Source organism: Schistocerca gregaria, chromosome 7, assembly GCF_023897955.1.
Source record: "Schistocerca gregaria isolate iqSchGreg1 chromosome 7, iqSchGreg1.2, whole genome shotgun sequence".
Lineage (NCBI taxonomy): Eukaryota > Metazoa > Arthropoda > Insecta > Orthoptera > Acrididae > Schistocerca > Schistocerca gregaria.
The window spans coordinates 40,757,265-40,772,248 of record NC_064926.1 but is presented as its reverse complement, the minus strand read 5'-3'; the positions used below and the strand labels follow the sequence as shown (position 1 = coordinate 40,772,248).

Genomic DNA, 14,984 nt, shown 5'->3' with positions numbered 1-14,984 from the left:
TGTTATTTAGCGGTTTCGAGCAATATAAAACTTTAAAATTAATTGGTATCACATAATATGAAAAATATACGACTTGTTTGAGCATTTCCAAACCTGCGGTTATCTACATTACGTTTAATTTATTACTTACAGCATTTATAAAAGCCTTTGTCTCAATTATCAGGAGGAGGTAGGCGAATTTTAGGTCTCTCCCCCTTTTTTACTTCCAAGAAAAAAGAGGTGAACAGCACACATTACAAATTCGCAGATGCACAGTTCTAAAATTTATTCAGACTATTCACCTCTCCACATAATAACAAAAGTACATTTGCAGCAGTTGTTGGATGAGTCCTATTAGTGGTAAGTGTAGTTTACATTCTGTTGCACAATGTAGCTTGTTGTGCTGATAGAATGTCTTTGTATGTCTAACGTTTTACTCTCTTTCACGTTTATATCAACAAACGGTCTATTACTTTCCATATGATTGCGTTCTTTTTCTTTTCTATCTAGGAAATGTTCTACACATTTATTTCTTAAGTGCCTTCGTTTCCATCCAAGAAATGCAACTCGTTCATTTGGTACTATAATTTAGGTACACCCTGTCCAACAACTTATTAGCGCTAAAAACGTAAATTTACTGTGGTAACGTTTTATTTTCTTTGCATCAATGAAGTCTCCAAGGCGTATTCAATTACATGGTGTGTTTTGCTTGGAAACTGAGAAGGTAAAAAAATGATGGATCGAACGAAGCTCTTCACTGTACAAAAATTGGACGGAGGTAATTTTCGGTTATGGAGTACCACATGGAAACTACTTTTCGAGCTGAGATGTTGGTAGATGTCGTTGACGGAAGGAAAGTGGAACCATTTGAATGCAAAGATGAACATAACTTGTAGTATGAGCTTAATGCTAACCAGCTGCGAACTCATGTCATGTGCTACACCAAATTGTCTGTGGAACCGGCTTAAGACAATTCTTGAAAGACACCTGCAATAAATAATATATGGTTGAAACAGCACCTCTTCAGCTATAAGATGTCGCTCTGTGATGCTATTGCGCAACATAATAGTAAAGCTGAAGCATTACCACAGTCACTTGCAGATGCTAGTAAACCAATGGGAGATACAGAAAATATTACCAAAGTTCAAAGTGAACTTCCGCCAGCATACTGTTCGTTTGTTACAGCTTGAGTCTCATGTGGCGAAATCCGGCAGAGTTTCGATAATTTAATAGTAAGGTTACTGAAAGAACAGCAACGTCTGACACAGAGTGAAAGAACGGCAACTGCATTCACTATTGTTACTGGTAATCACAAGAGGTAGAAGGATCAGGATGAGTGTTTCCAAAGGAATTTGTTCAAAACCTATTTTAATAAGAATAATGTTGAATGTTGTCATTGTCGTAACAAATGTTATTGTAAAGGTGAGTGCAAGAAAAGACTCAATTGTCAAGAGAAAATTCAGAATCTAAACATCAAGCTCTGAATGGAGAAACCAGTTTCATTATGGCTACTAATTCTGATAACTATGACTTGCTGACAGCACTGCATGTAAACACATGACATCACACAAGGAATGGTTTTTAATGCTTAAGCCTGTAGAAAAGTTCGAAGTTCCTGTTGAGACCGGAGATAATTCAGCTGTCTATTCCGAAGGTATTGGGGCAGTCAAGTTATATGCACTGGTAAATGGCGTATGGGAACATCTTACACTAGAGGATACACTCTGTGTACCTGGTTAGAAAAAGAAAACAAACTTTTTCCAGTGGGAGCAGTAGCCAGTGAAAGTTTGGAAGCCACATTTACCAGTAATAAATTGAGGTGTTTAGTGAGAGGATGGTGGGAAGTGGTGTAAAAACTGAAAATCAGTGTTACACAACGTTATTTTATATGGAAAATGTGGAGCAAGCAAACAGTGCATCATTTGAGTTAGCTTTGTTATGGCACAAGAGGTTGGGACAAGAGGTTGGGACAAGTAAAATTCGAAAATTTAAAGAAAATGCCTGACTGATTCCAGAACTTAAGTAAAATAAGTATGTTTTTCTGTGAATCATGTCAGCAAGGTGAACTGCATAGTTTTCAGACTCGCGCCTGTGCTACAAGAGAATTTACTCCCGCTGATATACATGAAAGATGTCGCACATATCGTTAGTCGGAGCTACCTACTTTTTTGTATTTAAAGATAATTATACAGAACTATACGAAATAAAGTTAAGAAGAAACGTGATGTCACTTTGTGCTATTATAGTTTCAGCACTTGGTGCGAAGGCAGGCAGGCAGGCAGGCAGGCAGGCAGCAAGCTTAAACTTGTTAGGACTGATAATGGGACATAGTTTCTTAATGATCAACTCCATAATCATATCAACAAGATTGGTATCATCCATGAAACCAATTCACCAGATACAGAGTGGTAAAGCTAACCATGAAATCAGACCTATAGTGGAAAGTGATCGCACGGTGTTTGTCGATTCTGATCTTTCAGAAACAATTTTGGCAAAGGCTCTCAACGCAGAAATCTATATATCAAAAGTCTGTCCGCGTAAATATAATTGTGAAGAGGTGCTTTACGATAAACAGTTCAGGTAGAAAATCTCATTTAAGCGTTATAGGACGTATGTTGCTGTAACAAAGAACATAACTGTTACACAGGACATGGTTTTCAACGAAAATGCCACAGCGTATCCTCCAGAGCTCTGGCGCACCAACATTATATTCGAGCACAACTCCCTGACAGGTGCAGAAGAAAATCGAGTTCAACAATCTGTTGAAAACGAAGAGGGAGTTGTGCAAATTCAAGAACCCTATGCTACTGATAATGATGCTCTGTCAGAAGTGAATCGTGTAAGCAGTGAACCTTTGTCCGCCAGTTTCAAAAACTATGTGGCTCTCTCAGCAGTCAATGACTAACCACAAACATTCAGGGACGCAATGACATCTGGCAACTCTGAAAAGTTGTACGAAACAATGAAAGATGGAATATCTTCATTGGCAGTAAATAATATTTTGGATTTAGTGATTTGAGCGTAAGCCAGGTGGTAGCATAATGAGGTATGTAGGTAGATTCTGTGAAAAAGGGTATTCTCAGAAACGTGAACTTCATTATAGAGAAACTGATTCACATGTTGTTCGGTACGAAGCAATTCGCAAGGCTTTGGAAGGAGTGCGGGAAATGTATATGAAGCAATTTGACGTGGAAAGTGCTTTACTCAGTGGCAATTTGCGAGGAGATATATTCATGAAACAGTCTGAATATTTCAGTTGTGAAAACGTAAAATGGTCTGCAAATTAAACATAAGCCTTTATGATCTAGATAATTGTGTATTTCTTGCTCAAATTTATGGCCAAGAAGTATTTTGGCTATTTTTGTGAATGATGGGTTAATTGTGAGTAAGTCAGCAGCAACTATTTTTAAAAATCATGAAGAATTCAAAACAAATTTTGAAATGGTTGAAAACGCTACTTAGTTTTTAGGATGGGAAATCGACTGAGACCATGGAAGTACAGAACTGTTTATCTGCCAATTCCGTTACATCATTCGTCTCTTAGAAAAAAAAATGAGCATTAACTATTGCAACCATTTAGAAAACGTTACAACTGCTGTTTACAATCGAATTTTGGAGTGCCCAGTGAATGAAGATAAGAAATCTATGAAAAATTTTCCATTTCGTGAGGCTGTAGGTCGACTGACGTCTGCTGCCACTGTGACAAGACCTGATAGTAAACGTTGTATCAGTCAAGTAAGCCGGTTTCTGGACAACTCTTGACTGAGCTGATTGCTGTTAAACGGATTCTGAAGTATCTCTGCGGTACAAGAGAGAACAGTATTAGGTACAGTGGTAACAACCTTACACTTCACGTGCATTTAGAGGCAGTTTTCGCTGGATATAACGATACTCGTCGTTCTTCAACGGGCTACGTCAGTATACTAACCAATAGACCTGTTATATGAGCATCTCGCCGGCAGATATGAATTGCCAGAACTACAACAGTTGCAGAGTATGTTGCAGCGCCTGATGTAGCTGCTGATATACAGTCTTACATGGAGCAACTAACACCAGTCTTTGTGGACGACCAAAATGCATTATAATTAATGAAAAATAATGATCATAAAGGCAGTAGTCATCTATATAATGTTCCATTACATTCGTGAAAAATAAATTACGGATCTACTGTTGTTTATGTTCACAAAAGGACTGTCAAAAGAAAAGTTTCAGACGGATTGTAATCATTATCGACTGTGTCTTAAAAATCAATAAGTAAGTGTTGGAATGTTGCGTAGTAACCAATACCTAGTTGTGCTGATATAACGATTTTATACGTCTGATGTTTTACCATCATTTCCGTTCCGGCTAGCACACGCTCTTTTATTCCTTTGAATATGTTAATTGTTTTAAAAAACGTTATTTCTCTTCAGTTTCTAAGTACCTTCGACTTTTCAGATATAAAACTCTTTCATCATATGTGGCTTTATTTTAATTACAGCCTGCCCAATACATTTTCCCAGCACTTACAATTATGTATTTCTTCATAGCAATCTAACCGACAAACTGACGTACTGTGACGAACTAAAGATTTCAGTCTGTAAATTGAAGCACAGCATCGCATCGCATTTTTCTGACTACTGAGAGACTCCGTTGCATAACTATGGGGACGTAACCGATTATAACTTTTCCTTTCAAAAAAGGAGTATCTTAAGAATACAGCAATTAGTATCTTTTTCGAATCTTGTGTATTATTTTAAGATCTATGTACTAACTACGATGCAAAACCATTGTTTGCTGTGTTTTGCAGGCGCTTGTTGCCAGTTATGCTGCTTTAATGTACTTGTGACGATTTGTTGTTAGATTCCTAAATAGGCAAAATAACACTTCTGATAATTATTGGTGAAGGTTAAATGAAGAAATATGTGGACGTAGTATTTAAATCTGTGTGCCAAGTTCCCAATTTCCAACAGCCTTAAAAAATTTGTTTTCTTTCATTAAGAAAGGAAACCAGCGTGGAGGTTGACCATTTCATATTAGGAAATGGTCAGTTCGCAAATAACGTAATCGTCTAATTTACTTATTCTACGAAGGCAGTAAGCTGCAGTTTGTGAACACAGCAGTCTATTTTACTGTTCATTAATTTATGTTTAAGAATTTATATTGTCGCTACTACTATTACTGTTGTAAAATTATTTACAGTAATTGTCCTATAGTGGGGGAAGTAATCGTACCACATTTCGTCACAAACTATATTTTACGTCATAGTACAAGTGAATTCTTTGAAAAGTTCAGAATTCCTGATTGCTCGAAGGAAAGGAAAAACAATTTATTGCTGAATCAGAACAACGTTTGCGGGTTTCACCTCTTCGACCTGATGTTTGATTATTTCTTGATCAGACCTGTTTTCTCCTGTTAAGAAATTACTTGCAATTTGCGAAAAAGTGTTTTTACATTTCTTACGTGAAATTCAAAGGTTATGTATATGGACACCACCTGCTCTCAGATGTTTTAAAGAGATATGAGGATTTCAATACACAAAATCCTCAGAAACCGAAAGTTTCCAGAGGTACCGAGTGTTTGCCAAATAGGATATCTACTTCTGGTTCATTTCACATTTTTGTCAGTATTTTAAAGCAGGAATCTCCAGGTATACTGATTTCTGCCACCAGACTCTTTAATTTGCAAAGGGCGAAGGAGAACATACGACAAGCAAAGGAGAACATACGACAAGCAAAGGAGAACATACGACAAGCAAAGGAGAACATACGACAAGCAAAGGAGAACATACGACAAGCAAAGGAGAACATACGACAAGCAAAGGAGAACATACGACAAGCAAAGGAGAACATACGACAAGCAAAGGAGAACATACGACAAGCAAAGGAGAACATACGACAAGCAAAGGAGAACATACGACAAGCAAAGGAGAACATACGACAAGCAAAGGAGAACATACGACAAGCAAAGGAGAACATACGACAAGCAAAGGAGAACATACGACAAGCAAAGGAGAACATACGACAAGCAAAGGAGAACATACGACAAGCAAAGGAGAACATACGACAAGCAAAGGAGAACATACGACAAGCAAAGGAGAACATACGACAAGCAAAGGAGAACATACGACAAGCAAAGGAGAACATACGACAAGCAAAGGAGAACATACGACAAGCAAAGGAGAACATACGACAAGCAAAGGAGAACATACGACAAGCAAAGGAGAACATACGACAAGCAAAGGAGAACATACGACAAGCAAAGGAGAACATACGACAAGCAAAGGAGAACATACGACAAGCAAAGGAGAACATACGACAAGCAAAGGAGAACATACGACAAGCAAAGGAGAACATACGACAAGCAAAGGAGAACATACGACAAGCAAAGGAGAACATACGACAAGCAAAGGAGAACATACGACAAGCAAAGGAGAACATACGACAAGCAAAGGAGAACATACGACAAGCAAAGGAGAACATACGACAAGCAAAGGAGAACATACGACAAGCAAAGGAGAACATACGACAACCAAAGGAGAACATACGACAAGCAAAGGAGAACATACGACAAGCAAAGGAGAACATACGACAAGCAAAGGAGAACATACGACAACCAAAGGAGAACATACGACAACCAAAGGAGAACATACGACAACCAAAGGAGAACATACGACAACCAAAGGAGAACATACGACAACCAAAGGAGAACATACGACAACCAAAGGAGAACATACGACAACCAAAGGAGAACATACGACAACCAAAGGAGAACATACGACAACCAAAGGAGAACATACGACAACCAAAGGAGAACATACGACAACCAAAGGAGAACATACGACAACCAAAGGAGAACATACGACAACCAAAGGAGAACATACGACAACCAAAGGAGAACATACGACAACCAAAGGAGAACATACGACAACCAAAGGAGAACATACGACAAGCAAAGGAGAACATACGACAAGCAAAGGAGAACATACGACAAGCAAAGGAGAACATACGACAAGCAAAGGAGAACATACGACAAGCAAAGGAGAACATACGACAAGCAAAGGAGAACATACGACAAGCAAAGGAGAACATACGACAAGCAGAGGAGAACATACGACAAGCAGAGGAGAACATACGACAAGCAGAGGAGAACATACGACAAGCAGAGGAGAACATACGACAAGCAGAGGAGAACATACGACAAGCAGAGGAGAACATACGACAAGCAGAGGAGAACATACGACAAGCAGAGGAGAACAAACGACAAGCAGAGGAGAACAAACGACAAGCAGAGGAGAACAAACGACAAGCAGAGGAGAACAAACGACAAGCAGAGGAGAACAAACGACAAGCAGAGGAGAACAAACGACAAGCAGAGGAGAACAAACGACAAGCAGAGGAGAACAAACGACAAGCAGAGGAGAACAAACGACAAGCAGAGGAGAACAAACGACAAGCAGAGGAGAACAAACGACAAGCAGAGGAGAACAAACGACAAGCAGAGGAGAACAAACGACAAGCAGAGGAGAACAAACGACAAGCAGAGGAGAACAAACGACAAGCAGAGGAGAACAAACGACAAGCAGAGGAGAACATACGACAAGCAGAGGAGAACATACGACAAGCAGAGGAGAACATACGACAAGCAGAGGAGAACATACGACAAGCAGAGGAGAACATACGACAAGCAGAGGAGAACATACGACAAGCAGAGGAGAACATACGACAAGCAGAGGAGAACATACGACAAGCAGAGGAGAACATACGACAAGCAGAGGAGAACATACGACAAGCAGAGGAGAACATACGACAAGCAGAGGAGAACATACGACAAGCAGAGGAGAACATACGACAAGCAAAGGAGAACATACGACAAGCAAAGGAGAACATACGACAAGCAAAGGAGAACATACGACAAGCAAAGGAGAACATACGACAAGCAAAGGAGAACATACGACAAGCAAAGGAGAACATACGACAAGCAAAGGAGAACATACGACAAGCAAAGGAGAACATACGACAAGCAGAGGAGAACATACGACAAGCAGAGGAGAACATACGACAAGCAGAGGAGAACATACGACAAGCAAAGGAGAACATACGACAAGCAGAGGAGAACATACGACAAGCAGAGGAGAACATACGACAAGCAGAGGAGAACATACGACAAGCAGAGGAGAACATACGACAAGCAAAGGAGAACATACGACAAGCAAAGGAGAACATACGACAAGCAAAGGAGAACATACGACAAGCAAAGGAGAACATACGACAAGCAAAGGAGAACATACGACAAGCAAAGGAGAACATACGACAAGCAAAGGAGAACATACGACAAGCAAAGGAGAACATACGACAAGCAAAGGAGAACATACGACAAGCAAAGGAGAACATACGACAAGCAAAGGAGAACATACGACAAGCAAAGGAGAACATACGACAAGCAAAGGAGAACATACGACAAGCAAAGGAGAACATACGACAAGCAAAGGAGAACATACGACAAGCAAAGGAGAACATACGACAAGCAAAGGAGAACATACGACAAGCAAAGGAGAACATACGACAAGCAAAGGAGAACATACGACAAGCAAAGGAGAACATACGACAAGCAAAGGAGAACATACGACAAGCAAAGGAGAACATACGACAAGCAAAGGAGAACATACGACAAGCAAAGGAGAACATACGACAAGCAAAGGAGAACATACGACAAGCAAAGGAGAACATACGACAACCAAAGGAGAACATACGACAACCAAAGGAGAACATACGACAAGCAAAGGAGAACATACGACAAGCAAAGGAGAACATACGACAAGCAAAGGAGAACATACGACAAGCAAAGGAGAACATACGACAAGCAAAGGAGAACATACGACAAGCAAAGGAGAACATACGACAAGCAAAGGAGAACATACGACAAGCAAAGGAGAACATACGACAAGCAAAGGAGAACATACGACAAGCAAAGGAGAACATACGACAAGCAAAGGAGAACATACGACAAGCAAAGGAGAACATACGACAAGCAAAGGAGAACATACGACAACCAAAGGAGAACATACGACAAGCAAAGGAGAACATACGACAAGCAAAGGAGAACATACGACAACCAAAGGAGAACATACGACAACCAAAGGAGAACATACGACAACCAAAGGAGAACATACGACAAGCAAAGGAGAACATACGACAAGCAAAGGAGAACAAACGACAAGCAAAGGAGAACAAACGACAACCAAAGGAGAACATACGACAACCAAAGGAGAACAAACGACAACCAAAGGAGAACAAACGACAACCAAAGGAGAACAAACGACAACCAAAGGAGAACAAACGACAAGCAAAGGAGAACATACGACAAGCAAAGGAGAACATACGACAACCAAAGGAGAACAAACGACAACCAAAGGAGAACAAACGACAACCAAAGGAGAACAAACGACAACCAAAGGAGAACAAACGACAACCAAAGGAGAACAAACGACAACCAAAGGAGAACATACGACAACCAAAGGAGAACAAACGACAACCAAAGGAGAACAAACGACAACCAAAGGAGAACAAACGACAAGCAAAGGAGAACATACGACAACCAAAGGAGAACATACGACAACCAAAGGAGAACATACGACAACCAAAGGAGAACAAACGACAACCAAAGGAGAACATACGACAACCAAAGGAGAACAAACGACAACCAAAGGAGAACAAACGACAACCAAAGGAGAACATACGACAACCAAAGGAGAACATACGACAACCAAAGGAGAACATACGACAACCAAAGGAGAACATACGACAACCAAAGGAGAACATACGACAACCAAAGGAGAACATACGACAACCAAAGGAGAACATACGACAACCAAAGGAGAACATACGACAACCAAAGGAGAACATACGACAACCAAAGGAGAACATACGACAACCAAAGGAGAACATACGACAACCAAAGGAGAACATACGACAACCAAAGGAGAACATACGACAACCAAAGGAGAACATACGACAACCAAAGGAGAACATACGACAACCAAAGGAGAACATACGACAACCAAAGGAGAACATACGACAACCAAAGGAGAACATACGACAACCAAAGGAGAACATACGACAACCAAAGGAGAACATACGACAACCAAAGGAGAACATACGACAACCAAAGGAGAACATACGACAACCAAAGGAGAACATACGACAACCAAAGGAGAACATACGACAACCAAAGGAGAACATACGACAACCAAAGGAGAACATACGACAACCAAAGGAGAACATACGACAACCAAAGGAGAACATACGACAACCAAAGGAGAACATACGACAACCAAAGGAGAACATACGACAACCAAAGGAGAACATACGACAACCAAAGGAGAACATACGACAACCAAAGGAGAACATACGACAACCAAAGGAGAACATACGACAACCAAAGGAGAACATACGACAACCAAAGGAGAACATACGACAACCAAAGGAGAACATACGACAACCAAAGGAGAACATACGACAACCAAAGGAGAACATACGACAACCAAAGGAGAACATACGACAACCAAAGGAGAACATACGACAACCAAAGGAGAACATACGACAACCAAAGGAGAACATACGACAACCAAAGGAGAACATACGACAACCAAAGGAGAACATACGACAACCAAAGGAGAACATACGACAACCAAAGGAGAACATACGACAACCAAAGGAGAACATACGACAACCAAAGGAGAACATACGACAACCAAAGGAGAACATACGACAACCAAAGGAGAACATACGACAACCAAAGGAGAACATACGACAACCAAAGGAGAACATACGACAACCAAAGGAGAACATACGACAACCAAAGGAGAACATACGACAACCAAAGGAGAACATACGACAACCAAAGGAGAACATACGACAACCAAAGGAGAACATACGACAACCAAAGGAGAACATACGACAACCAAAGGAGAACATACGACAAGCAAAGGAGAACATACGACAAGCAAAGGAGAACATACGACAAGCAAAGGAGAACATACGACAACCAAAGGAGAACATACGACAACCAAAGGAGAACATACGACAAGCAAAGGAGAACATACGACAAGCAAAGGAGAACATACGACAAGCAAAGGAGAACATACGACAAGCAAAGGAGAACATACGACAAGCAAAGGAGAACATACGACAAGCAAAGGAGAACATACGACAAGCAAAGGAGAACATACGACAAGCAAAGGAGAACAAACGACAAGCAAAGGAGAACAAACGACAAGCAAAGGAGAACAAACGACAAGCAAAGGAGAACAAACGACAAGCAAAGGAGAACAAACGACAAGCAAAGGAGAACAAACGACAAGCAAAGGAGAACAAACGACAAGCAAAGGAGAACAAACGACAAGCAAAGGAGAACAAACGACAAGCAAAGGAGAACAAACGACAAGCAAAGGAGAACAAACGACAAGCAAAGGAGAACAAACGACAAGCAAAGGAGAACAAACGACAAGCAAAGGAGAACAAACGACAAGCAAAGGAGAACAAACGACAAGCAAAGGAGAACAAACGACAAGCAAAGGAGAACAAACGACAAGCAAAGGAGAACAAACGACAAGCAAAGGAGAACAAACGACAAGCAAAGGAGAACAAACGACAAGCAAAGGAGAACAAACGACAAGCAAAGGAGAACAAACGACAAGCAAAGGAGAACAAACGACAAGCAAAGGAGAACAAACGACAAGCAAAGGAGAACAAACGACAAGCAAAGGAGAACAAACGACAAGCAAAGGAGAACAAACGACAAGCAAAGGAGAACAAACGACAAGCAAAGGAGAACAAACGACAAGCAAAGGAGAACAAACGACAAGCAAAGGAGAACAAACGACAAGCAAAGGAGAACAAACGACAAGCAAAGGAGAACAAACGACAAGCAAAGGAGAACATACGACAACCAAAGGAGAACATACGACAACCAAAGGAGAACATACGACAACCAAAGGAGAACATACGGCAACCAAAGGAGAACATACGGCAACCAAAGGAGAACATACGGCAACCAAAGGAGAACATACGACAACCAAAGGAGAACATACGGCAACCAAAGGAGAACATACGGCAACCAAAGGAGAACATACGACAACCAAAGGAGAACATACGGCAACCAAAGGAGAACATACGACAACCAAAGGAGAACATACGACAACCAAAGGAGAACATACGACAACCAAAGGAGAACATACGACAACCAAAGGAGAACATACGACAACCAAAGGAGAACATACGACAACCAAAGGAGAACATACGACAACCAAAGGAGAACATACGACAACCAAAGGAGAACATACGACAACCAAAGGAGAACATACGACAACCAAAGGAGAACATACGACAACCAAAGGAGAACATACGACAACCAAAGGAGAACATACGACAACCAAAGGAGAACATACGACAACCAAAGGAGAACATACGACAACCAAAGGAGAACATACGACAACCAAAGGAGAACATACGACAACCAAAGGAGAACATACGACAACCAAAGGAGAACATACGACAACCAAAGGAGAACATACGACAACCAAAGGAGAACATACGACAACCAAAGGAGAACATACGACAACCAAAGGAGAACATACGACAACCAAAGGAGAACATACGACAACCAAAGGAGAACATACGACAACCAAAGGAGAACATACGACAACCAAAGGAGAACATACGACAACCAAAGGAGAACATACGACAACCAAAGGAGAACATACGACAACCAAAGGAGAACATACGACAACCAAAGGAGAACATACGACAACCAAAGGAGAACATACGACAACCAAAGGAGAACATACGACAACCAAAGGAGAACATACGACAACCAAAGGAGAACATACGACAACCAAAGGAGAACATACGACAACCAAAGGAGAACATACGACAACCAAAGGAGAACATACGACAACCAAAGGAGAACATACGACAACCAAAGGAGAACATACGACAACCAAAGGAGAACATACGACAACCAAAGGAGAACATACGACAACCAAAGGAGAACATACGACAACCAAAGGAGAACATACGACAACCAAAGGAGAACATACGACAACCAAAGGAGAACATACGACAACCAAAGGAGAACATACGACAACCAAAGGAGAACATACGACAACCAAAGGAGAACATACGACAACCAAAGGAGAACATACGACAACCAAAGGAGAACATACGACAACCAAAGGAGAACATACGACAACCAAAGGAGAACATACGACAACCAAAGGAGAACATACGACAACCAAAGGAGAACATACGACAACCAAAGGAGAACATACGACAACCAAAGGAGAACATACGACAACCAAAGGAGAACATACGACAACCAAAGGAGAACATACGACAACCAAAGGAGAACATACGACAACCAAAGGAGAACATACGACAACCAAAGGAGAACATACGACAACCAAAGGAGAACATACGACAACCAAAGGAGAACATACGACAACCAAAGGAGAACATACGACAACCAAAGGAGAACATACGACAACCAAAGGAGAACATACGACAACCAAAGGAGAACATACGACAACCAAAGGAGAACATACGACAACCAAAGGAGAACATACGACAACCAAAGGAGAACATACGACAACCAAAGGAGAACATACGACAACCAAAGGAGAACATACGACAACCAAAGGAGAACATACGACAACCAAAGGAGAACATACGACAACCAAAGGAGAACAAACGACAACCAAAGGAGAACAAACGACAACCAAAGGAGAACAAACGACAACCAAAGGAGAACAAACGACAACCAAAGGAGAACAAACGACAACCAAAGGAGAACAAACGACAACCAAAGGAGAACAAACGACAACCAAAGGAGAACAAACGACAACCAAAGGAGAACAAACGACAACGATCGACTTCCGTTATTAGATTTTAGTAAATGCTAACCGTCACACAGCAGCAGCAATAAACTGAAATTAAAGAATAAGTTGACGGCAGTAACTTCATGCGTGTATTGATAAAAAATGGATCAAATGGCTCTGAGCACTATGGGACTTAAGAGCTTAGGTCATCTGTCCCCCTAGAACTTAGAACTACTTAACTAACCCAAGGACATCACACACATCCATGCCTGAGACACCATTCGAATCTGCGACCGTAGCTGTCCCGCGCTTCCGGACTGCAGCACCTAGAACCACACGGGTGTACTGATAATGGAATTCCCTACGGAAAAAAGGCTACCCAGGTACCTGAAGTAATGGAAAATGTTAAAACGTCTTTTATTCACTATAAAAAGTGGAAATTTTTGTTTTCGAGTTTTAAAATCATGTCACTGTGCACAAAACGTTTCATTATTTAAGCAACTTAATGCTATAAAATCCCAATAATATTATTAATTAATTTATTTCCATTAGTCAGAGGTAAGAAAAGATGTTTTATCTGGCAATGATAGTTTGTCTTCTAGGCTTTTGTCTATCTAGTGATAGTTTCACATTTACGTTTTGAGATTGTCTGGTGAGTTGATATAAAAGCGTAGATCATCTGGGTTGCGAAATGTAAGACGCCATGTAACGCCAAGTGGGAGCCAATAAAATGAGGCCAAGGTCATACGACCTTCTGTAAGGAGAATGGACAAACTGACAATGCTGTCGATTTTCAATACACACCACTGCGAGAAGGGGGGAAACAAACACTTTATGAACCGGAACTGTCCCCGCCGATGTAGTTGAGTGTAGTCAATGAACTGAATGTTAACTATTGCGAACGTTATTGCTGCAAATTGTGAACGACAGATGCCCCAATTTTTTTCACGCACTGCGCTTCCCCTCTGAAATGTATTACCGATTTAATTAATTCGGTGAATTAATTCACATAACAAATCCTAGCAGATAACGTTCTGGCAGTTTAATTAATATTTTGGTTAACGAATTAAACGTGCGATAAAAAGCTGCGGGAGAGTGGAAGGGCTCAATTTTTTTCCCCTCTCTGTTACCAATAGCTCTGAACACTACT

The 14,984-nt window shown here is 40.7% G+C and overlaps 1 protein-coding gene across 1 annotated transcript; it reads left to right on the top strand.

Annotated features, from left to right (window-relative positions):
- The first annotated feature begins 2,359 nt into the window (after positions 1–2,359).
- On the top strand, positions 2,360–13,908 carry LOC126281826 (trichohyalin-like). Its single transcript, XM_049981055.1, has 3 exons — positions 2,360–2,506; positions 2,627–2,818; positions 5,599–13,908. The coding sequence occupies exons 1-3, from the start codon at positions 2,360–2,362 to the stop codon at positions 13,906–13,908; spliced, it is 8,649 nt and encodes a 2,882-aa protein (XP_049837012.1).
- Positions 13,909–14,984: the final 1,076 nt, after the last annotated feature.

Bases quoted from the DNA above. Each gene is read 5' to 3' on its own strand.
- LOC126281826 (XM_049981055.1), top strand. From the start codon at position 2,360: ATGAAACCAATTCACCAGATACAGAGTGGTAAAGCTAACCATGAAATC. The intron at 2,507-2,626 runs GTCTGTCCGCGT...ACTGTTACACAG, and splicing joins CAGAAATCTATATATCAAAA to GACATGGTTTTCAACGAAAA. The intron at 2,819-5,598 runs GTAAGCAGTGAA...ATTTTAAAGCAG, and splicing joins CTCTGTCAGAAGTGAATCGT to GAATCTCCAGGTATACTGAT.